A 23,414-nucleotide genomic window follows, 5' to 3' on the forward strand; every position below is an offset into this window, starting at 1 on the left:
ACTGCTTGTTTCCCCCTTCACTACAGAATAGTAAATTGTTGGCATTTCATGACAAGGTCATGCATACTAAGTTGAAATGTTGTATGTACAAAATCCCCCATATTTACACGATACTGTTGTAAATAAACACATTACAGCCTATATAAACATAACGAACACTTCCAAAATGATCATGACTAATTTCATGAATAATAACATGATTAATCATGACTTTTGGGCAATTAACAAGATATGATTCGTGTTATGATGTAATGCTGCCACCCACTGTACTGGAGCGGCAGGCTGCAAAACAACAACACAGCTTCGCCAACAGTCAACGGGTCAACAACAAAAACAAGCGGAGCGAATCGATGAACCTGTGTCACTGGTAAGCGAATCAAACAACACTGAATAAAATATCACATAGTGCATGTATTTCGGTTTATTGTGCCTGTACGTGATGGAAAGGTCGATGCGTTATAAATCATAGTCATTTTTCAACACTGTGTTCTTGTATCTTTATTCAAACATCGTAAATATGCTCGCCTTTGGTCAACGCGCGCGCGGCATTGGCCTTGTATCTCCTAGTCGCATATACAGGGGGCATTTAAATGCTGAACTACGTTTTGGTGCAGCTTTTATGTTGTTCTTGTGATAAATACATTAACGAAATGCACTCGCTTATTGGTTCTCTGTCGTCATCTTTTTGTATTACTGTAATTTACTGTACATTACGCCTTTTATATTTAGCGTAACATGAAGTCATACAGTGCTCGTTTTAAGGACACACTGTCTTATATTGCATTATGAGCACTGAACATGCTCTTCGTCTACAGTAAATACTACAGATCCGAAACAAAAGCGTTGTCATGGCAGCCGTGCATTTGAAACTCAACAACTCGACTTGTCAGTGCGGGAAGTGCAGCTGTGGACATCTGACCCGAGGCTTATTTTAGTACACGACAGGTCAAGTTAACAGGTTTCATGCACACACAATTATATCTGGAAACTTTGTATGTGGAACTTGTGATGTTTTGAGAAGTATTTCAAATTATTAATCTAGTCCCACCCACAATGGGTGTTTATATACTCTCTCTCTCTCTCTCTCTCTCTCTCTCTCTCTCTCTCTCTCTCTCTCTCTCTCAAGGTTTTGTAACAAGATGAATCTTGCTTCTGATGTGAAGTTTGCGAGATGTACTTTGAGTGGACTTCACAGAGCGTTGTGACTCATATCTGTCTGTGCTGGTTTCGTTTTGAGGATTGGGTTTAGATCACACCTTTACTCAAAGAAACCCACAATCAGAGTAGCTCAGATCCGTTAGCAATAAAGATCTGTTTACTTTTAGTGTCTCCTGTCAAGACAAAACACACATGTGCTCAGGGTGCTACATCCATTCGAATCACTGGAGCTTTCCCATTGTGCTTCCTGTGTAAAACAATAGCATATCGGAGCCGAACGAAGCATTACTGGATCTGACCTTTCCATAGCCCGACTAGTGTTACCTCGTTTGACATCATAAAGGGATAGAAGAATGATTGTTCTGTGACCACAAGCGCTCTGTGTGACGTGTATTATCTCATTTGTCCAGTTTTCCTTCTTTATCTCTCTTGCTCTTCTATTATTCACTTTTTGTTGCTATTTTTGTGAGCTGTGGGACATCCCCCGCCCTGATCCACGAGGTCACAGGTTAAGAGGTCCAATCCTGGTAGCTGTACTTCCATAGCCATCCAACTAAGATCAAAACCAGAGAGGTGGTCCATCATCAATGTGCTGCTATTTGACCTCCAGATCTGGACAGGAGTAAAGATCTTGTCTGTGAGTTAACACATAGTATGTTTGGCTTTAACTTTGTAACATTGTAACTTTTTAGAGCTCAGTGGTGCATTTTGATCATCTGTACACTGATGGAAGCGTCAGCTCTTTCAAATTTGTCGTTCTACTAACCTTAAAGTAGGGGTGGGTAAAAATATCAATTTCCATATGCATCGTGATCTTCATTTGAACAAATCTCGATATCAGTTCTCAAAAGCCATGGATCGATCTTTTACTCTATGTGCAACCCTCCACTATAATGAGAGGAAATCACTCACATTTGCAACCAAATTATATAGTTGGCAACTAGGGCTGTGTCGATACAATCAAATATCTATATATCGTGATACTTTTTCTCACGATGTTGTATCGATACTTAGATCCATGTATCGTGATATATTGTGATATTTTCAGTGCAGTCAGAGATGCTTCTATGAGGCATGAAAGAGACAACGAATCCTGCAGGATTCACGGTTTCTCTCACGGACATGCTGGACCTCTCTCACGCGTTTGGATCTAGAGCCGGGAAAAATATTGATTTTCTACTTAATCTTCATTTCTTTCTGTTCTCTCAGTCAGTTATTTATCAAAAAGTACAAAAGAAACATTTAATTCTAATCACACATCACACGCATGCTGTAAAGAAGCCATTCGACCAAACAAACTCTGCTGTCAAAGTCCCTGCCACAAGTCTTAAAGAGACAGAACCATTTTAGCACTTGTTCTACATATCCAAGTAAATACTTGTAAATAGTACAAATTAGGCATGTAAACAATATACTGTATATATGCAATATAATATATGCAGTTTCAATACACCATATTTATTGATGTAATACATGGACTTCATTTAAAAAAAAAAAAAAAAGCTAAAATGTCACCAAAATGATGAAAAACTAATGATAAAATAAAATGTGTCAAATTGATATGTCTGTAATTTAACAAGTTAGAAGGTCCCCTGTATAATGAATAACAGCATTAGCTGAAAGATAATTTCTTACTGTATGCAAGCAAATTGGACATTATAACTGAACTATACCCAAATTAATTGAAATTAAAAGCGAAATCAAACCATGATATTGTGATGTTTCGCAATATCGTATCGTATCGTGATGTGGCTGGCGATACCCAGCCCTATTGGCAACTGTCTCGTAAATGTTTACAATTCACTCACCAGTAACTGTGTAGTTTAGTGGTGGAGTATTCAACAGTGAGATCCTAGCACTGCACGTTGAGAGTAAAAGTTGTTCAATGTAATGTGTGTCCAAAGACGAGATCCACGTGAACCATTTGTCAATGAATAATGTCTCTTTTAATACTCCACAGTCAGTTGTTGATCAAAAACAATAATAAACATTTAATTTTAATCATGCATGGCACAGATGAGATAAAGCCATTCGAGTCCTCTCTCTTTCATTTGCACTCATCTACAGAAATGCCGATTATCTTAAAGAGACAGTATCGGTTTTAGCACATTTTCAACAAATCAATGTTAATATTTGGAAATAGTACAAATTATGCAAATAAACAATAAACATATAAAATAATATATGAAATATAATATCTTATTTAATGATGGATTTGTTCATTTTTTTTAAAGTCAAAATGTGACCAAAATGATTAAAAACGTATAAAATATAATTAGTAAATTTAATATGTTTGTAATGTACCACGTTAGAAGGTCCCCTTTAGTATTAATTCTTACATATGTAAGCAAAAGGGGCATTATAACTAAAAATCTACCCATATGAATCGATATCAAATCAAATCGGAATCAAAATAAATTGAGAGCTTGTGAATCAGAATCGAATCGGTATCAATTCTGTATCAATACCCAGCCCTAATTTTTTTTTTTTTTTTTTTTTTTGGATTTTTCCCCTTTTTCTCCCAATTTGGAATGCCCAATTCCCAATGCACTCTAAGTCCTCGTGGTGGCGTAGTGATTCACCTCAGTCTGGGTGGCAGAGGACGAATCCCAGTTGCCTCCGCGTCTGAGACAGTCAACCTGCACATCTTATCACGTGGCTTGTTGAGCGCGTTGCCACAGAGACATAGCGCGTGTGGAGGCTTCACGCCATCCACCGCGGCAACCACGCTCAATTCACCATGCGCCCCACCGAGAACAAACCACATTATAGCAACCACGAGGAGGTTACCCCATGTGACTCTACCTGCTTAGGAGACCTGGCTGGAGTCACTCAGCACACCCTGGGATTCGAACTAGTGAACTAGCGAACTCCAGGGGTGGTAGCCACCGTATTTTTACCACTGAGCTACCCAGGCCCCACCCAGCCCTAATTTTAAGCTGGTTTTATTATCTTTGTTTGCAAATTCCACACAATCCAACAGACACCCCCTCTCTAATGTCCACAAATAATTTCTTTCAAGCTTATGCCTTTACGCTGAGTGCACATAAATGATAAACTACTTTGTTTTGTTGGATTTTGTTGTCTGAAACATCCACACGTGATACACACTTTCATCTCTGTGTTTGTTCAGTTGAAGGTGTGAGAGTGGGAGGAGAGGTGAGATGGAGTCAGAGGAAAGAGAAGGATGCACTTTAGTGCAGGTGATCAGTGAGAAGTACAATCCTGACAATTTTCCATACTGCCGTGGGCCAGGGGTCGGAGTGGTGATCCGGTCAAGCCCCCAGGGTTCACCTGTCAAAGGTGAGTGGTATTTCTGGCCTGAGGTAAAATGCTGGGCGAACTGGTTAAAATTAGATATGAACTGAAGCCTGATGTACTGGTAATAACTGGTTTTACTTGAATTTGCTTGAAACCTCTTGAGAGCACATTAAATTATTGTCTTAATGAATTCTAGGGCTAAAGTTAAAGGAACAGTTCACCCAAAAATAAAAATTCTGTAATGTCCTGGGTTCAATACACATTCAGCCCTATCAACAGCATCTGGGGCATGTTGTCAGCTACTACAGAAAATCATTTCGACTTGTTCCGACTTGAGTCAAAATGATCTTCTGTTGTAATCGACAGCAAGCAATAGATAGTTTCACTTGTAATATTCCTTTGAATTCTGTAAACACATTGTTTTGAAACATATTGTACTGCTGAATTGCTTCTCAATTTGGACTTGGAGACAGAATGTTTTTCATGTAATGATTATTCAAAACCCTTTGCGTCTTTGTGTTTGTGTCAGATCGTCTCAATCTGCCCAGGATCCTGGTTTTGGATGGTTGTGGTATCACAGAGGCCGGCGATGAGGAGGAGGTGGCCACTTGCTGCGCTCACGTGGTAGAGCTAGACCTCTCTCACAACCAGCTGAAAGACTGGGGAGAGGTGAGAAAACTGGGTTTGTGAGTATATTTTTGTCTGTGTATATAATGCAAGGAATTATTTCACATGAGTTTATCCGTTAGTGTCAGTTGAAAGGAAATTAAGGCATACTTCATCAAGTCTAATTTTAAAATGGTGAGATCACAACATTGAATAGAAATCTGCTCCCGACAGTCAGTTTTTATGTATAATTTCAGTTTTCTATCAGGTTCAGGCTTGTAATAAAAAAAAAAAAAATTTTTTTTAAAAAGCATTATTTTATAATATAAACTTTAGAATTATATATTTTTTAAATTTAACACATAATATAGTTTGCAACCTTAAAATGGGTCGCAGGTCTGTCCTTATAGAGCCAAGATAGCCGGGGAAAAGCAAGAGATTTGTTGTTCACAATCAGGAAACAATTCTAAAATCAATATTAAATCTACACTTGTTTTTGTCCCATCCACCATGATTTAACACGTTAACTTCTTGCTATTTAGAGCTTCATGAGAGATTACTAGCTGTGCATATTGATTAAAAGCTGTGTAAATCTTATGTAATATATGATGTAATATTTCTTGTGGTTCAGTAGTTTGGTTTAAATATTTTACATGTCATTATTGTTCTGCATATTGTGTTGTATTGTTTTCTGTATAAATAATATCATTTTAAAATTCCAATCAATAAAGTTATACTGGGTACATACATATTTGCAGTTAAAATCATCTGGTGTGTATTTAATGCCTTATCATACATTGCATAATGAAACCTAAATTGATAGCAAAAACTTGATTTACATTATGTGATTTCTTTAATGTTTTTTTACCTAAAATAGATTTTGTCCTAAAACTACTGGTAAATATTAATGATAAACACATAATTGAACATCATTAAAAGACTTAGGTTTTTGTCAAATAGATTATGTCCATATGTAACTCTGACATTATTACACTAAGGATTGCCATAAGTGACTTGCATAGAGTAAATGCTAAACTAGCAGGCTAATCGGCTAGCTAAATTTAAGCTAACTGAAAAACACTAAGAACGAGAAATGTTTAATTTCACACTCTATAGCTTTGGTTATATATTATTATGTGTAACGTATGATGATAAAATAGTCATAAAATGTAATATTTATAAAGTTATATCAACATACATCATAAAAAGATTTTGTAGGATTTCTAATCACGCACTTAATAGAGTACCCATTATAAGTTCTTTGAGCCAATGAAATTGCTGTGATGTCAGATGAGGACTCGATTGACCGGGCGGATGGGCTCCTCCAAAGGGCGCAACGAGAGTGCAAATGAGGTGCTTGTGAGCACCCTTCTAAGCGCTAAAATGACAAATGGGACACCCTGTGGTCTCATGCACTTTGCAGGCATGCACAAATAAAGGCTACAAGACAGCAAGTCCACATCAAATGTGTCATTTGGGACAGAGCCATAATTGTGTTAAATTAGGATCAAGGCCGTAGCTAGGAATTCCGGGCCCCCTGAATGGATATTACTATGGTTCTTCACCTTTTGTAATTATTATTTTTTTGATGACTATTTTAATAGGGTATTAATGCTCAGAATTAATACATATATGTAAAATCCATTTTAGTCTGAGTTTGTTTCGTTTTCTTTTATTCATGCCACTAATAGTCTACCACAAAGTCAAAAGAGCTGATTTTACATCAGTGACATTGGCAGGTTAACCAAAGGGTTAGCAAATGAAACATTTAACATATACCGTATATTATTTTTGGAAATAACTACAGTTAACTGAAAACTGTCAATAAAAATCACAGATTTACAGACTTCACAACATTAACAGCTGTTACAGGCTGTGTTTCCAGGTGAAGTCGCATAGACTCTCTGCTCTTTTTATTCATAAAGATAATTGTAATGAAAATTGGCATGCTAGGTTTGAATGGTTTTGTTGCAAAATTTGGAATTATACCTCAATGTTATACAATTAGGTAAATGACAGTAAATCTCTAACGTCCTAACCCAGTAGTGAATTCCATTCCATTAAAATGGCAATTTTTTTTTTGAATTTTCTACATGGAATGAAAAGATTACAAGTTATACACAAAATCCCCAAAAATTCAATTTGGTTATTTTCCCAAATTACTATAAATTGTTAAATTTTAAAGGGAGAGTTCACCCAAAATTAAAAATTCTTTCATCATTTACTCACCCACATGCCATCCCAGATGTGTATGACTTTCTTTCTTCTGCTGTACACAAATGAAGATTTTTAGAAGAATATTTCAGCTCTGTAGTGCAAGTGAATGGTGGCTGAACTTTGAAGCTCCAAAAAGGCCACATAAAAGTAATCCGTACAACTCCAGTGGTTAAATTCATGTCTTCAGAAATGACATTATAGTTGTGGCTGAGAAACAGATCAATATTTAAGTTATTATTTACAATAAATCTCCACTTTAACTTTCAAAATGTGAAAGACTCTGAAAGTGAAAGTGGAGATTTATGGTAAAAAAAAAAAAAGGACTTAAATATTGATCTGTTTATCACCCACACTTATCACATTGCTTCTGAATACATGGATTATACCAATGTAGTCGTGTGGATTACTTTTATGTGACCTTTATGTGACATTTGGAGCTACAAAGGCCTGATCACCATTCCCTTGCATTGTATGGACCTACAGAGCTGAAATATTCTTCTAAAAATATTTATTTGTGTTCAGCAGAAGAAAGAAAGTCATAAACATCTGGAATGGCATGATGTTGAGAAAATGTCTCATCAATTTTCATTTTTAGGTGAACTATCCCTTTAAAGACATTTTGTTCACTTTTTCAACTATTTTCCAGACACATGGTTAAAAAAAAAACCCTGGATTATATTAGGATCTTTATTATACGCTTTATTTTAGTATCATTTATCATCCATTCTCTTCTCTTCTCCATGTAGATAAGTAAGATCCTGTTTAATATACCTAACCTGGACTTTCTCAATCTGAGCATGAATCCACTGAGAGGGTCGAGTCTGGATCCTGGAGCTGCCGAAGCCTTTTCTGGCCTCCGCCGCCTTGTCCTCAATAACACGCATGTCACCTGGGACATAGTGCACACACTTACACGAGAGATCCCAGAGTAAGTGTGTGTGTTTTTCAGCATTTCAATAGCCTCGGTGTGAATTTGTCTGTTGCTGCCCCCTGCAGATTCTGCAGAGCTTTTTCTTACGTGTTTATGTGTGTTGTAGACAGTGTTTTAGTTCTTATACAGTATTTATGATTTAAACTTGTTTGAAATTGTTTGTGCATATGCTTTTGTAGAGTTAATTTTTTTTTCTTCCTATTTTAGCCCTGGTTTTGCCCTATTCCACTTAATATGAACATTGTCCACTGGTCATTTTGTCATGCATTAAACCTACTGTGTGTTTTGTATGTGTGTGTGTGTGTAGATTGGAGGAGTTGTTTTTGTGTCTGAATGAGTATGAGAGCGTGAGTACATCATCTGTACCATACCCGTCGCTGCGTCTGCTGCATATCACAGATAACCAGCTGCAGGAATGGGCGGAGGTACGCAAACTGGGCCTCATGTATCCAGGCCTGGTGTCTCTCATCCTAGCTAACAACTCCCTTTCAGCTATCCATGAGCCCGAGGACTCCCTGCAGAGGCTCTTCCCAAACCTGCGCAGCATCAACCTACACAACTCAGGTGCTGACCATCTCTGCCTGTTGTAAATTATAGCACTTATAGCACTTGCACAAGCATAAATTAAAGATACATTTCACCAGGGGGCCTGGGTAGCTCAGTGGTAAAATACGCTGGCTACCACCCCTGGAGTTCGCTAGTTCGAATCCCAGGATGTGCGGAGTGACTCCAGCCAGGTCTCCTAAGCAACCAAATTGGCCCGGTTGCTAGGGAGGGTAGAGTCACATTGGGTAACCTCCTCGTGGTCGCTATAATGTGGTTAGTTCTCGGTGGTGCGCGTGGTGAGTTGAGCGCGGATGCCGCGGTGGATGGTGTGAAGCCTCCAAATGCGCTATGTCTCCGTGGTAATGCGCTCAACAAGCCACGTGATAAGATGCGCGGGTTGACGGTCTCAGACGCGGAGGCAGCTGGGATTTGTCCTCCGCCACCCGGATTGAGGCAAATCACTACGCGACCATGAGGACTTAAAAGCGCATTCCAAATTGGATGAAAAAGGAAAAAAAAAAGAAGGAAAAAAAAAGGTACATCTCACTGAAAAAATAAATAAATCTGTAATCATTTACTCTCCCTCATTTAAGTTAAGCTAATTAAGTTAAGCTCAGTCGACAGCATTTACGTGGCATAATGTTGATTACCACAAAACTTAATTTAAACTCGTCCCTCCTTTTATTTAAAAAAAGCAAAAATCAAGCTTACAGTGAGGCACTTACAATGGAACACAAATATAGCAACAAGTCCTGCAAGCTGATCTTTTCCACAACAAAAGTAGATGCTGACTGGACAGCCCTAAGGACAAAAATTACTATAAAAGTAGTCCATATGACTTGTGTGCTATGTCTTTTGAATCCATAAGAAACTATAAGAATCCGTAAGAAACAAGCTCAGCACACTAGACACCATACAAGGAGGAAAAGGCAAAATTGTGCATGATTTAAACATGTGAATGAGATTCAAGAGCTAGGGAGGAAGGCAAGATAAAATTAGGTGAAAACAGTGAATTCAGTAACATTTTCTTTTCCATTATTCATTAAGTCATTAGCTTTCTATGGTTTTGGATTGTAAGTTATATGATTCTGATTCACAGGCTGATTTTATTATGTATTAAAACAAAATATAAGCATATAGGCAATAATAGATTTTTAGACTTTAAGCTGACATTAGTTGTTGTTTTTTTAAGGTCTGAGTCGCTGGGAGGACATTGAGAAACTGAATTTCTTTCCAAGGCTTCAAGAGGTCAGATTGTTGGGTATTCCTTTACTGCAGCCTTACACAGATCAGGAGAGACGCTGCCTTATGGTGGCACAGTGAGTAAACTTACATATACAAAACATTTAAACACTCACATGCAGTGCAAAAACATAGTGGCCACTTTTGTTACTAATTGTTACACAAACCAGTGTAGTGTCAACATGGAATCTTGTCTCTTGCTCTTTTCTCCCTTATACACACACACACACATACTGTATATCCTTTTGCTGTGTTTTGATAGGTTGCCAGGTGTGACTGCACTGAATGGCAGTATCATCACTGAAGTAGAGAGAGAGGATGCAGAACGCTTTTTTATCCGCTACTATCTGGACTGCCCTGAGGATGAGCTACCACAGAGGTAACCCCAGCCACACTCCTCACACTTCATGTCTTAGGAAGTTTACACATCCATTACGGAAATATTCAATTTGTGTATTGACAAAGAGCAGTGCCCTTCATTTGTTCTCTACACCAACACAAATGAAAACTCAGGTCTTATTTGTGACTTATGTTTTTCATTTTCCTCAGTGTTTGATAAGTTGACAAATATTTTTTTTCCATCACATAAATCTCTGTAGTCCCAAGTCAATGCTTCTTTACTTGCTGCCTTTACTTCTTGACATCCACAAGAAGCATATTGGGGGATTGTTATAAAATGGGCCTCTGCAAAGACTAACACATCTGAGTATAGTTTCATAATAATTTATAATTTGAAGGCATCTTTAAAAATACTGGTTCCCTTTCTTTTAATATTGAATAACTCATAATACTCATTAAATATTATTTTCCCTATTTCCAAGTAATAAGCATCCCATCTAAGCATTTTGCTGTAATTCAAGTTTTATTCTCTTATAGTCATTTCACAGACATTAAAGGTTAGTTTCAATCATGGATTATCTAAATCAGAGGTACTTTACTTTGGATAGCCTAGGGCCCGCAAAGCAGGATCCCTTTTGCTTCGAAAGAGAATGTTTTTATTTTATTTATTATTTCATTAAAAAGGTTTTGATCAAGCATTCAACATGCTATTTTAATATATTATGCAAACATGTAATGAACAAGAATAAAGTAAAACACATTGTATACAAATTAGAGCTGTCAAAGTTAACATGTTAACTCATGCGATTAATTTAAAAAGTTTAATAATAATCAGTTTTACTTATCAGCGCCTTTCACAGCACTCAAGGACACCTTACAGCATAAAAGCAACAAGTAAGCAAGTTAAGATACAAAAGAAACAAAACATACAATTGGTCCAAGATAAGATCAATAAAACTAATACAAAAGTAACCTAAAACACAAGTAATTTGAACAGATACTTTTTATCTGAGTTTATGTGAGATGGAATCCAACTGATGAATATGGAGTGGCAATGAGTTCCAAAGTTTTGGTGCAGAGCAACTTAAAGCTCTAGCACCCATAGAACTAAGTTTAAATGTTGGAACAATCAATAAATCATCAGAGGAGGATCTTAAGGAACGCGATGGAATGTATGGTTGGAGAAGGTCTGAAAGATAAAGGGGGGGTCAAATCATGAGTAGCTTTAAAAGTTAGCAATAAAATTTTATAGTGGATATGATATTGAACAGGTAGCCAATGAAGTTGAAAAAGAATGGGTGTGATGTGTTCAGTGGTCTTTGTACAAGTGACAATCCTTGCAGCTGAATTTTGAATTATTTGGAGGCGTTGAAGTAATTTGTCAGGGATACCAAATAAGAGAGAGTTACAGTAGTCAATACGGGATGTTACCAGGGCATGAATAAGAATTTGAGTGCAATACTGGGAAAATGATGAGCGGAGTCTGGCAATACTATGTAAATGAAAAAAGCAGTATGTGAGACATTATTAATATGAGAACCAAAGGAAAGTAAACCATAAAATATGACACCAAGGCTTTTTATTTGGGAGGATGTTAACTGGACAGTCATCTATGATGAGAGTGAAGGGTGAAGTTTTACATAAAGCTGACTTAGACCCAATAAGAATAAATTCACTTTAAACATTAAAAAATTATTAGTCATCCAGGTTTTGATATCCTTCAGATATTTGGTAAGTTCAGGAGGGGGAAGGGAGGTATTGGGTTTTGTAGAACTATATAACTGGGTATCATCAGTGTAAAATGGAAATTAATTCCATGATGGCAGAAAATATTACCAAGAGGGAGAATGTAAATATTGAACAGGAGCGGCCCTAACACTGACCCCTGTGGAACACCCTAAATAACTGGGATTGGTTCTGATCGAACATTTTTAACCTGAACAAATCTTTTTCTATTGTTATTGTAAAATGAAAACCAAAGAAGAACAGTGTTCGTTACCCCAATGCTAGCCAAACGATCCAATAATAATGAATGGCTGATAGTGTCAAAGGCAGCACTGAGGTCGAGAAGAACAAGGATGGACAGAAAGCCAGAGTCAGATGCAAGGAGAAGGTCATTTGTAATTTTGACAAGAGCTGTTTCAGTACTAAGTTTCATGCAAAAACTAGACTGAAAAGGCTGATAAAGATTGTTACTTTGTAAATGTGCTTCAAGTTGAGTAGCTACTGTTCATTCAAGAATTTTTGAAATAAAGGGAAGATTGGAAATGGGCCGGTAATTATTTAGATCACTAGGATCTACACCAGATTTTTTTAGGATAGGAGTAATTGATGCCATTTTTAATGACAAAGGAACAGTAGCAGAATTGTTTATGATAGCTGTAATAATGGGGGTTATTGAGTGAATGCAAGCTTTAACCAAACTAGTAGGCATAGGGTCAAGTGAACAAGTAGAAGATTTAGACTATATAATAAGTTTAGTAATATATTCTACTGATGGAGGTTCAAAGGTAGATAGAGTAGTTGCGGGCAACCATATTTGGCTATTCCAAACTAGGTAATCGCTAGACACTGAAGCAGAGCAAGCCAATTGTTAATAGATATTAGCAATTTTAGACCTAAAGAATTCCGTAAAGGCTGAACATCGACTAGGGGAAATTAAGTGAGAAGAAATAGCTTCTGGAGGCTTCAGTAATTTGTTAACAGTCCTAAACAAAATCTGTGTATTACTCTGTCGAGAACAAATAATGTTTGCATAAAAAGATGATTTAGCAGCATTAAGTGCAGTCTTGTATGAGATCAAATGATCAGAGTACATCTGTTTGCGTACAGCAAGTCCAGTTCTTTTCTACAATCACTCCAATCGACGACCTCCAGCTTTTTGGTGCCGGAGTTCAGATGTGTATCGTGGAAAAGAATGAACAAATGAAACTGTATGGGTTTTCACAGGAGCCAGAGTATCAGAGTGATTGATTATTCTACCAAGATCATTAAGATTGACATTTTTAATATTGCAGAATGATATACAACGATTTGGTTAAACTTTTGATTTAAAAAAGACAGGCTTGTGGTCTTAAATGGGAAGTTCAATAGAAGTAAGATTAAAAGGCAAAACACCAGAACAGCTAACTAAATCTAAAATATGACCTTTATTATGTGTTGGAAAATCAACAAACTTACTAAGGTCAAAACTATCCAAAACAGAATTAAAATCCTTATATTGAGTACTGGTGGTGTTATCAAAATGAATATTAAAATCTCCCATTAATAATAATATTCAGGGACATAGTACACAGATCAGTTAGAATGGTAGATAGTTCTATCAGAAAAGCAGCAAAAGCAGATGACTTAGGTGGTCTATAGATCACTACAAAAATAGTAGGAATAGATCATTTAAGTTGTACAACCAGGATTTCAAAAGATGATGGTTCTGACATAGAAATTGCATTAATTTTAAAACTCTCACGACAAATCAGTGCAAGACCACCCCCTTTACCAGAACATCGGGGTTTACAATTGTAAACATTTCCAGGTGGGATTGTTTGATTTAAATGAAAAAGGTCATTGGGTTTCTGCCAGGTCTCAGTAAGACACATAAAATCAAGATTTTGAACTACAGTGAGATTATAAATGAGAGAGGCCTTGTTACTAAGTGACTGAACATCAAAAAGAGAAAAATTAAGAACAGGTGACACAATATCTGACCTGGGCAAAGAAATCAACACACTGTGGTCTACAGATCTGCCAGTGTTTTTAGGCATTCTTGGATTGGTGGACCAGAATGTCTGGACAGACTTGGCATTGGTGTGTCGAAAGTTCGGAAGGGATCCACGATGAATTTCGGATGTCGTAATAAATCGTGGTGGATAAACAGAGTCAGTGGAGGCTTATATAAAGAATTGAGTCTGTAGAGTTCTGTCGCCGAATACGTCACGTTTAAAGCTGCGTTCACACTGCCAGCGACATCGCGCAAGACAGCAACACGATCCTATTCATTTTCAATGAGAGCACAGCGACTTCCGGCGACACGAGCTGCCTCGGCCATTGGCGACAGAGATCGCCATGGAGAACGACAAGACAAGTTGAGAAAATTTAAACTTTATGTAAATGATGAGCGAAATTCACGAGCGACTGCCAATGAGAGTGAAGACAGCAGAGCTCACGTAATCTGTCTCCTGGCAGACTGGGGACGAGTGCATGCAAGACAGAGGAGAAGTTTCAGCGTTGTGAGGGATTTTTACTGTTCTATATAATTTGTCTGTAACCACATGCATGGATATAATAAAACAATGATGCATGGAAAAGCGTGTCCGAAACGGTCTGCATTCCGAGTGAGTTTGATTCATTCATTCATGATAGATTGATTGTCTTATTAATGATTTAATACACTGAACACTGCTGCACATTTTGTAAAACACTCTTCACTGCAGAATGTAAAATTTTAGAGACAAGAGAACTGATTCCTTGTCAAACTGTAATGATATCTTAATTTAACCATTATTAGGTCTTATCCGTGATCAAATTTTTAAACGTTATTGCCAGACGTGCAGTCCTCCAATAACGTTGCAGCGACAAACAGTAGGAATGCCCACTAGCGACACCAATCACAGAGTCTAGCGACACCAAGCCACAAAGTCGCTGGCAGTGTGAACGCAGCTTAACACGTTAATTTTTCTTAATTACGATTAACACATTTGCCATTTATACAGCATAAACACTGTTTGGAAGGTGGAACATGTGCGATGTCTCCATCCAGAGTCATAACACTGATGCACACCACAAACACACACAGCAGTCATTCAGTGTCAGTGATAAAATGATGTAGAAATGAGCTCTTAATGCTATTTGTTGTACAAAACAAGCCCAGATGGGACTTAGAAATAAAGTACTTAGCAGCATAAGCAATGCACAAATTAACTACCACAGAAGCACGTCAAGTTTTAACTATCACGAAAATGCAGAAAGAGACTTTTTGCAAGTGTTTGCAAGCACTTTTCATGTGGAGTTCAAGGTGGCACATGCCGCTGGCATTGACATCCTGATGAGAGTTTAAGAGATTTAATGTCTAGAGACTAGTTCTTTCAATTAGACAACCTCCCACTTAGACTTAGCGAAACATTTAATGTTTCTTGAATTGGTGCTATTTTAGTGCATTTCTATCTTTATACTGTGGAATTCTTTGTTTTGAAAATGTAAAAAGCACTATAGTTACATATTTTTTTGTTTTCTTTCCTAAGAAGGAAATAAGTGCATTTTGACAGGAAAAGAAATATATCTAGAGTAAAGTTTCAGCACTTTCAAAATCTGTAGTTAATCGCAATTAACTATGAAAATTATGTGATTGATCGTGATTAATTATGCAGTTAATTGACTGACAGCACTAATACAGATATATAACTTAATTCTTGTAAAAGTGTGGTTCTTAATGATCTTCTGAATGATCATATATGTTTTGTTTTTGTTCAGAGTGTCACACTTTTACAAATCGGCCATTTACTGCAGAAAGATGCCCCACACTGAAAATAACAAAAAATACATTTTGCAACATTTATTGCCATAAAAAGGAAGCGGTGATGATCTGTTGTCAGATATGATTCTGTTGTCACTGTCAAGGATCATTACACACTGGCTACCTAGTATAAGCACACACACCAGAGATACCCTCGAAAACAATATACTAGTTCCAAAAGTGCTTCAATGAGAAGCCATTACTATATATGATGATTTTATGGTTTTGTAGAGGTTAGTAATGCAAATCACTAATAATAAAGCATTTGGGAGAAGACGTCTCAACGTCAGTACTCAAGGTAAACTTGTTTTCAGTTATTAATGTTCACGACGAGCATACCAGTTCTTCAAACGGCTTTGTCCCCTGACACCCGTTGACTGTGGCAGTGACAAGTGGGTGTTGAAGAGAAACTCATAGCACGCATGTTTGAGTGAGCACACACGAACTGTTTGAATCAACATGCGCACACTCTGACGCTGTACTCATGTTATATAAATTGGCCTATAATCAGATTTATATTAGATTTATTTTATTTTCCTCTATAACTATACAGCAATTCAGTGATACCTGCTGAGAATAACTGTAAATACACCTTAAAATTCATTCATATCATGAAAACATCATGTGTGTCACAAAAAGATGGTTCTCAGGCCGGATGCGGCCTGCGGGCCACCTGTTGAGTACCATGGATCTTAATAGTCTATATATCCTTATAGTTTTCTGTCAGCCAGTATTGCTTGTAAAGGGATGTTTGAGCATTTGGAACTAAAATATGTGAAGCTGCCATGGAATAATCTCTTAAAGAAACCCAACCTCCTTTTCCCGGATTATCACAAAATGTTCCTCCCTCCTTCCCTCTGTCGTTGGCCATTTCTCAAATATTTTTGATATGGTGGCCAACCACTACATTCCAGTGTATTTTCCTTTCACTTCTTTTTCTTTAGTGGGTCTTTCTGGGGATATTTTGGAGGATCTGTGCAGGCCAATGGGACAGAAAACGGATCACCCACATTCTTTCACCCACCCCATTCCACTTAACCTGGGAGAGTGTATGGCAGACTTTTCAGTGGCTGCGGCAAGCCCCAGCCTCTAGCAGGGGAGTCTAACCTTTGGGAGACAATGTGTCCACTCTCTCCCTCTTCAAAGACGCCTTTGTACTAGAATACTCCAATCAGAAAATCGATACACAAGGTGGCAGCTTTATTCGTTCTTCTCCCCCTTATATCCCCCTCTCTCTGGTCCTGCTCTTCTCTCCTGCCCCTTTTCATTTGTTTAGGGGGATTGAGTTAGCAGGAGAATTTTTTCAAAAGGGGATGGAATGACGTCCCTGACTCAGTCTTTTTCTGTTTTTTCTGTTGATTGATGGAGATGCTGTTGTTTTTGTTCTGAAATGGCTCACACAGACCTAGTGCATTGATTAAGTTGTGTAAACAGTTATGACACAGGAATTCCCGCTCTAGCACTACATGTTTGGGAAACTGGAGATGAGGTGGAAATGGTCCTTTCTCAGAACTAGTGGGCTTTTATCGTCTGCCTGACGTGTAAGATGCTGAAGTAAAAAAAATTAATTACAAGCATTCAAAATAATAAGGCTGATATTAGATTATTCTCTTTTCGTCTCGCATGAAAAATCGTAACTGGTAAAAAAATGCAAATGGGTGATCCTCACGAAACTTGTCAAAAAAATTTACGATTGTAAGATTTTTTACATTTTGACATTATTTTCATGAAAGTTTTCATGCACATTTAACCACCCCAATTCTCATTACCGCAATGCGGAAAAAAAAGTTGGTCAGTATGATATTTTCATTACCGAAATGTGGATAAAATTATTTTATTTATATATTATTTAATTTATACATCATAGTTGTACTCTATGGTACTGCCGTTCATTTTTGCTGATTTTAATTGAAAACAATATTATGCAACGGCATCTTTTTACTGAAGTAAACAATTGGAATAGTAAAAAAAATTTTTTAGATGCTAACAGTTATATAAACGTTGCACATTACTGAAAACAATGATTGCACTCATTATGTTTAATACTAAAACAAACATGTGTCCAGTTTGCTGTGATGTCACGGTGACGAAAAATACTCTTGCGAGAGGGAGGTGGCCGCAGTTTTTGGAGCCAGGTGCTGCTGTTGGCTTTCTCCCAGCTGAGCAAACTGCAAGCACAATGGAAAACGACTTGCTGACGTCACAGCTTAATACTCGTTGGCTTAAACAACCGTGATGTTTTAACTCTGATATCATGTTTTTTAATGTGGAAAAATTGTGTGAATATTCCCAACACTCTGACAGTGCGATCTCTGTATGGGATATGCGATTGTTATCATATTTCTAAAATATCTTAATTACACGTCTAAAAACCTTCAATTACATTTTTTTTTTTTTTTTTTTTTTTTAAATAACAGGTTCATTAGGTGACTTGTTCATCATATTCATCTTTATTTAAAGGTGCACTCAGTTATTTTTTTCCTCATTAAAAACGTTTTACTCCAAAAGAAATGAATTGTAATTTTGAAACATATGTATTAAATCATGATCACTCACTTGATATGAGGATTCTAGTCATATCAGTAACCTTATAAAAGATACTTATATCTACATGGAGAGATTCCCCTCATTGGGGCAGCCATGTTAGAATCACATGACCAGCCAAATACTACTCGCTTAATCTCAGGAACCATTCTGTTATTTGACACTTTCACTCTTGGATTAAGTTAATCATGGCTGACTGTGAACAGTGAATTACTACAATGGCATCTGTACCTAAAAACTATTGATTTTGAATGATGCTGCATCCACACCGCTAGGTGTCACTGTATGTCCAAATGACACAAACAAAAAAGTTAATGAGTGCACCTTTAAAAGCAACAGGATTTAAATTACATCCACTTAATCAGCAACAAAGCGCATGAACGCGAGTCACGCGATATCTGCTTTTGATCTCGTAGGTGGCTGATCCACTACGAGAAGTGAGAACTGTCCGACTTGACAGCACTTATTTCACTCCTCCTCTGACTGCTGCCATCTACTCTCGTCTACTTTCAAGGTGAGATGTTTGGCATCTCAAACGAGCCTACTGGTTTGAGAGTACGTGTCTACGTTGTTAGTTTCTAAGTCTTTCTCCACATTATTCATGAGTATGAACACTAGTCCACTCTGATCACTGTGCTGCCTCATGCGTGAGATTGCATTACAGCGGAGACTTCAAAATCACACGCGGATGCGACAGGTGATCCGGGCCAGCGCAAGTTCAACAGCACTCACGGAAGTAAGAACAAAAATAAGAGCAGACTTTTACACTAAACATTGTGGTGAAATTGAAAAGTTTGCCTGAATGGATTGCAGTCCATAACCGGACAGAAGCAAGCATTTGTTGGCTGCAGTTCTGCTACTTGCACCTCAAGCACGCAGCAGCTGTTTGTTTAGATGCACATATTCCATCGTGTCTTCTCCATACATCTGATTGTGGAAAGGGAAACATGACAGCATGTTCAAAATCAGAACTGAAAACTCAAAGTCATCTCAACTCTCTTTTTGGTATCCTTTACATTGTGCAAAAATTACCAGGATTTAGGCCTACATGGTTTACCGGTATTATGTCGTCATTACATCAGAGTAAAATATATACTGGATAACTTTACACTGACAAGGTTAGTGAGTGATTTTATCACACTAGAGTCATGTTAACACGTATTATGTTTAAAGTATTGTGGCTGTACTTTTGAAACAGTGTGTAGTTAATGTTTTGTTTATTGGACCTGTTTACTTTCATTGTATGCAATTTTTTTTCTGTGGTAATGAACATTATGCCACAAATGCTGTATCGGAACGCATTTCACTTCTGGTCGATTTTGATTTAAAAAAAATGTAATTCATTTATTATAAAAAAAAATAAAAAATAACCAAAAATATTTCTACATTCAAATTACATTAAATTACATTAAAAAAATCACACCAAATGCAAAAAAAATCACTCTCCACTTTTGGTCCCTTTTACAGTGACTTAAAAATCACTTTACGACAACAGGTGGAAAAATACCAATACAAATTAGATCATAAATACAATTGTAAATATAAACATATTAATAATAATTGAAAAATAAACCACAACCTTAAGACAGTTTAACACATATCTCATAAATATTTGTTTCATAAAACAGCAAAACAATGATCATCATTGACATCATTTGATGTTCTACTTTATTTTTAGAGTTTGGACATGAACTTTATTACCACCTGCTGGTGAAATCTCCAAACTGCAACTGCAGGAACTGAGTTTAGAATTTGCGCTGCAAACAGACATCTTAGCGCAGTGACCTATTTCTCAGGAAAATAGCACATTGTGCTTTTTCGCCACTCATTTACATACAATACACCCACAGTTCGCACGCTTACATCCACAGATAACGCAAATACTCCCGTCCACTTGCTCTTTACACTCGCATGAAAATTGCACTTAGAATTAGCGCTCTCACGAAAATCGTATAAGATCTGTATGTAGAAGTGTATGTAGCACTGCACTTTGCAGAGCACAAGGTTTTTAAGCAGTCCTGGTTTTGGTGCAAATGCCTGCTTTCACTTTATTCTCAAAAGTTTGAACAAATGATCAGAATTTTTAATTTGCAAACTGTTCTATCATCTTCACTCTTCACACATTCACACTTTAGTCCCATGATTGATATACAGCAAGTGTATGTTTAAAAGCATTTTAGATAATAATAATAATTAATATAATTAATAATAATAATTTTTTAATAATTTTCTTTATTTATCACACGTTATACATTTGCACATATACAGTGAAATTCTTCTTTTCACATATCCCAGCTAGGCTGGGGTCAGAGTGCAGGGTCAGCCATGATACAGCACCCCTGGAGCAGATAGGGTCAAGGGCCTTGCTCAAGGGCCCAACAGTGGCATCTTGGCGGTGCTGGGGCTTGAACTCCCGACCTTCTGATCAGTAACCCAGAGCCTTAACCGCTGAGCTACCACTGGATTATAGCATGTAACTACCCATGTTTTTCATAATTTTTCTCCATCTCTATCTCCTTGTCTCTTTCTCTTGAGGGAAAGACATTTTCCCAGTGGAATGAGTTTGAGATGAGAGTTGGCACTGGAGGGTGAAAGGGCAGGTGCTGAAGTTGATGATAAACTGTAGATATGGGCTAAGGTTGCCCCCTTTTTGAACCCAACCTGTTCTCTCTCCCCCTTGTGCCCAGATCAGAGCTTAGGCTATATTACAGACACTGTGATAAATCTCTGAAAGAGGGTAAAGATCTGAGGAACAGCGAAAGACATGGACAGAAAGGAATTAGGTTTACCTGACCTCAAACACAGCTTTGGACTGGGCCCCTTTGAATGCATGTGATGCAACCAATGCAGAGACCTATTCAGCCTAAATTATGAGATTTAAACTGTGGTAGCCTAAAGTAATGGATAGAACCACATGAGAGACTTTCAATGTGACTCCAAAGTAACCTTAGTAGCATTTACGGTTGCTTAGACATAAACTTAAGACATAAGTAGGCATGGGACTGTTATCTTTATCTAACGCTGAGTAGATATAGAGATTTGAGCAATGGCTAGAGTAATTCAAACCCTGCACTGCTTGATTGCTCACATCGATTTCCTACATGAGGTTTTTTTAGTGTATGCTTCAGAATATCCTTCTAAAAGGGTACACAACAACTTAAAGCTGGTGTGTGTAATTTTTTTCGATGTTGAAATGATTTATCTTATTCCAGCTAAATAAGCAGAGTCAACTATAAGATATATAATGTAATTTTTAGGTTGATTTCACCTAAAAAATTTAAACATTGTGGCTCTGTGACGCTTTCAAAACATTCCTGCGTTTGTTTGAACGGTCCATCCAGCCCAACACTGCAACACTGGCTCAACCAATGGTGTAAATTTAGTGGCCTCCTCTGTTTGAACAACCAATGCAAGATGGGAGTTTTCTGGACTCTATTTGAAAACAGTGATTATTTTTGTAATTCCGTTTGGTGACGCTAGTGACTAAGAAGTCACACACTTCAGCTTTAATAGGCACTAAAATAAAAACACCCCCTAATGGACACTAACAACTTGTAGGTATTTTTAAGTGTGACTTTTGTGTCTGTGTACTTTATGGGACCAATGTATTCTGTGTCTTCTTAAAGCTAACAATTTAAAGAGCTATTTGTAGTGTCCAGCCAACAAAAAGTGTGAAATACTTTATTTGTAGATTCCTTTTACAGCTACCCAAGGCTGCCAAATGAATTGTTCCCAGTCACCCTCCAATGGGCACCTTGGAGGTACACTAGTTACATAGTGTAGTTAGGGAGGAGGGAGACAGTTTAATAGGTGAAGTAACTAAAACCTGAGCCACGACCATGGGCACGATGATCCTCCCTCTAAGGAACAGGATACACAGGAGAGAGGTGAAAGACAGCAGAGAGGAGGAAGCAAAGAAAGGGATAAGAAGAGGAGAGTGTGAAGGCAATGAAAGAAGGTATTGGTCTTACTGTCTTTGAGTAACCATAGCCTGGGACCTTGCCTACAGCTTGACGATGAAGGTCAACGTAGGGGACTGCAGGAGAAAAATCTCAGTGTCTCACTACTCATACATTAAAGTTGGACTGAAGCACAATGAGAGGCTGTGAAACTTAAGAAGATAAGTGCAGAGAGTTAGCAGCCTCTTTAGCCTCCATCACGATGGATGTTGATGCTAAAGATGTCAGGAGATGGTGTAATAATTACAGCAAACATGCTTTTGTTGTAAGTGTTCCATTAGGGAAAATTCCTGTATTGCTTATAGACTTCCTGTTCCCATTTAAGCATGTAAGTGAAGTTTTAACAAATGTGAAAATTGATCATTTTTAAGTGTATAGTAGAGTTTATATTGGGATGGCAATGGCTTAAAAGTGCTAATAAGGCTGGGCTGCTGAGCTAATAAGGCTTTGCACAGAGAGGCTACAAAAATATTTGTGTATCTGTCTCAAATACATTAATTTTTTTGTAGGCAGAACTTGGGAAACAATTTTAACAAACCCAATCCAAACCACATTCCTATGTGGTTTAAGATCACTTAAAACAATTTAAAAAAATAATAATATAATCCAAGAAGGTGTTTTATAATTATTCAGGAAGCAATGTGTATGTAGTATAAATACACAATGGCCCCGATTTGCTAAGATCTCAAATAGCTGGTGCAATTTGCTATCTATGAAATTGTGTGTGCATGTCGTGGGCGTTTTGCGGGTGATTTACTAAGAAAAATCGCACAAATAATTACACGTGAAAATATGTTGGACACACCCTCCAAAAGGAGGCTTTTGCATGTGGTACTTGCACCAAATGCAATTACAGTACAGTTCTCACTAAATACCATTTTATTTTTATTCAATATGGCATTTATATGTTTATTTATAGGATTGTATATCATCAAAAAATCCCTGCTATTTAAGCGTAAGAGTAATTGATGAGAATGCACATGACACTCTTCACTTTTGAAATGTTCATAATTCACAAAGAAAATACAATATTACGTATTCATTAAGCCATCGCACGTTAAGCCCTTTATTATGCGCATTTGGAGGTTGCACGTCTATAAAT

General features: G+C 37.3%; 1 protein-coding gene across 3 annotated transcripts in view; it reads left to right on the plus strand.

Moving 5' to 3' along the window:
* Positions 1-265: 265 nt before the first annotated feature.
* Positions 266-23,414, plus strand: part of tbcelb (tubulin folding cofactor E-like b) — a 33,389-nt gene continuing 10,240 nt past the window's right edge. The window contains exons 1-8 of one of the 3 annotated variants that reach the window (XM_051669190.1): positions 288-367; positions 816-1,795; positions 4,292-4,461; positions 4,949-5,088; positions 7,989-8,170; positions 8,481-8,737; positions 9,912-10,038; positions 10,224-10,340. In XM_051669190.1, coding sequence (XP_051525150.1) covers positions 4,323-4,461; positions 4,949-5,088; positions 7,989-8,170; positions 8,481-8,737; positions 9,912-10,038; positions 10,224-10,340 — 962 coding nt within the window. In that variant the 5' untranslated portion in view covers positions 288-367; positions 816-1,795; positions 4,292-4,322. Of the gene's footprint in view, positions 368-815; positions 1,796-4,291; positions 4,462-4,948; positions 5,089-7,988; positions 8,171-8,480; positions 8,738-9,911; positions 10,039-10,223; positions 10,341-23,414 lie in introns of all 3 variants that reach the window. The other 2 variants (XM_051669198.1, XM_051669205.1) reach the window with 2 other exon arrangements.

This window comes from Myxocyprinus asiaticus, chromosome 3, assembly GCF_019703515.2.
Source record: "Myxocyprinus asiaticus isolate MX2 ecotype Aquarium Trade chromosome 3, UBuf_Myxa_2, whole genome shotgun sequence".
Lineage (NCBI taxonomy): Eukaryota > Metazoa > Chordata > Actinopteri > Cypriniformes > Catostomidae > Myxocyprinus > Myxocyprinus asiaticus.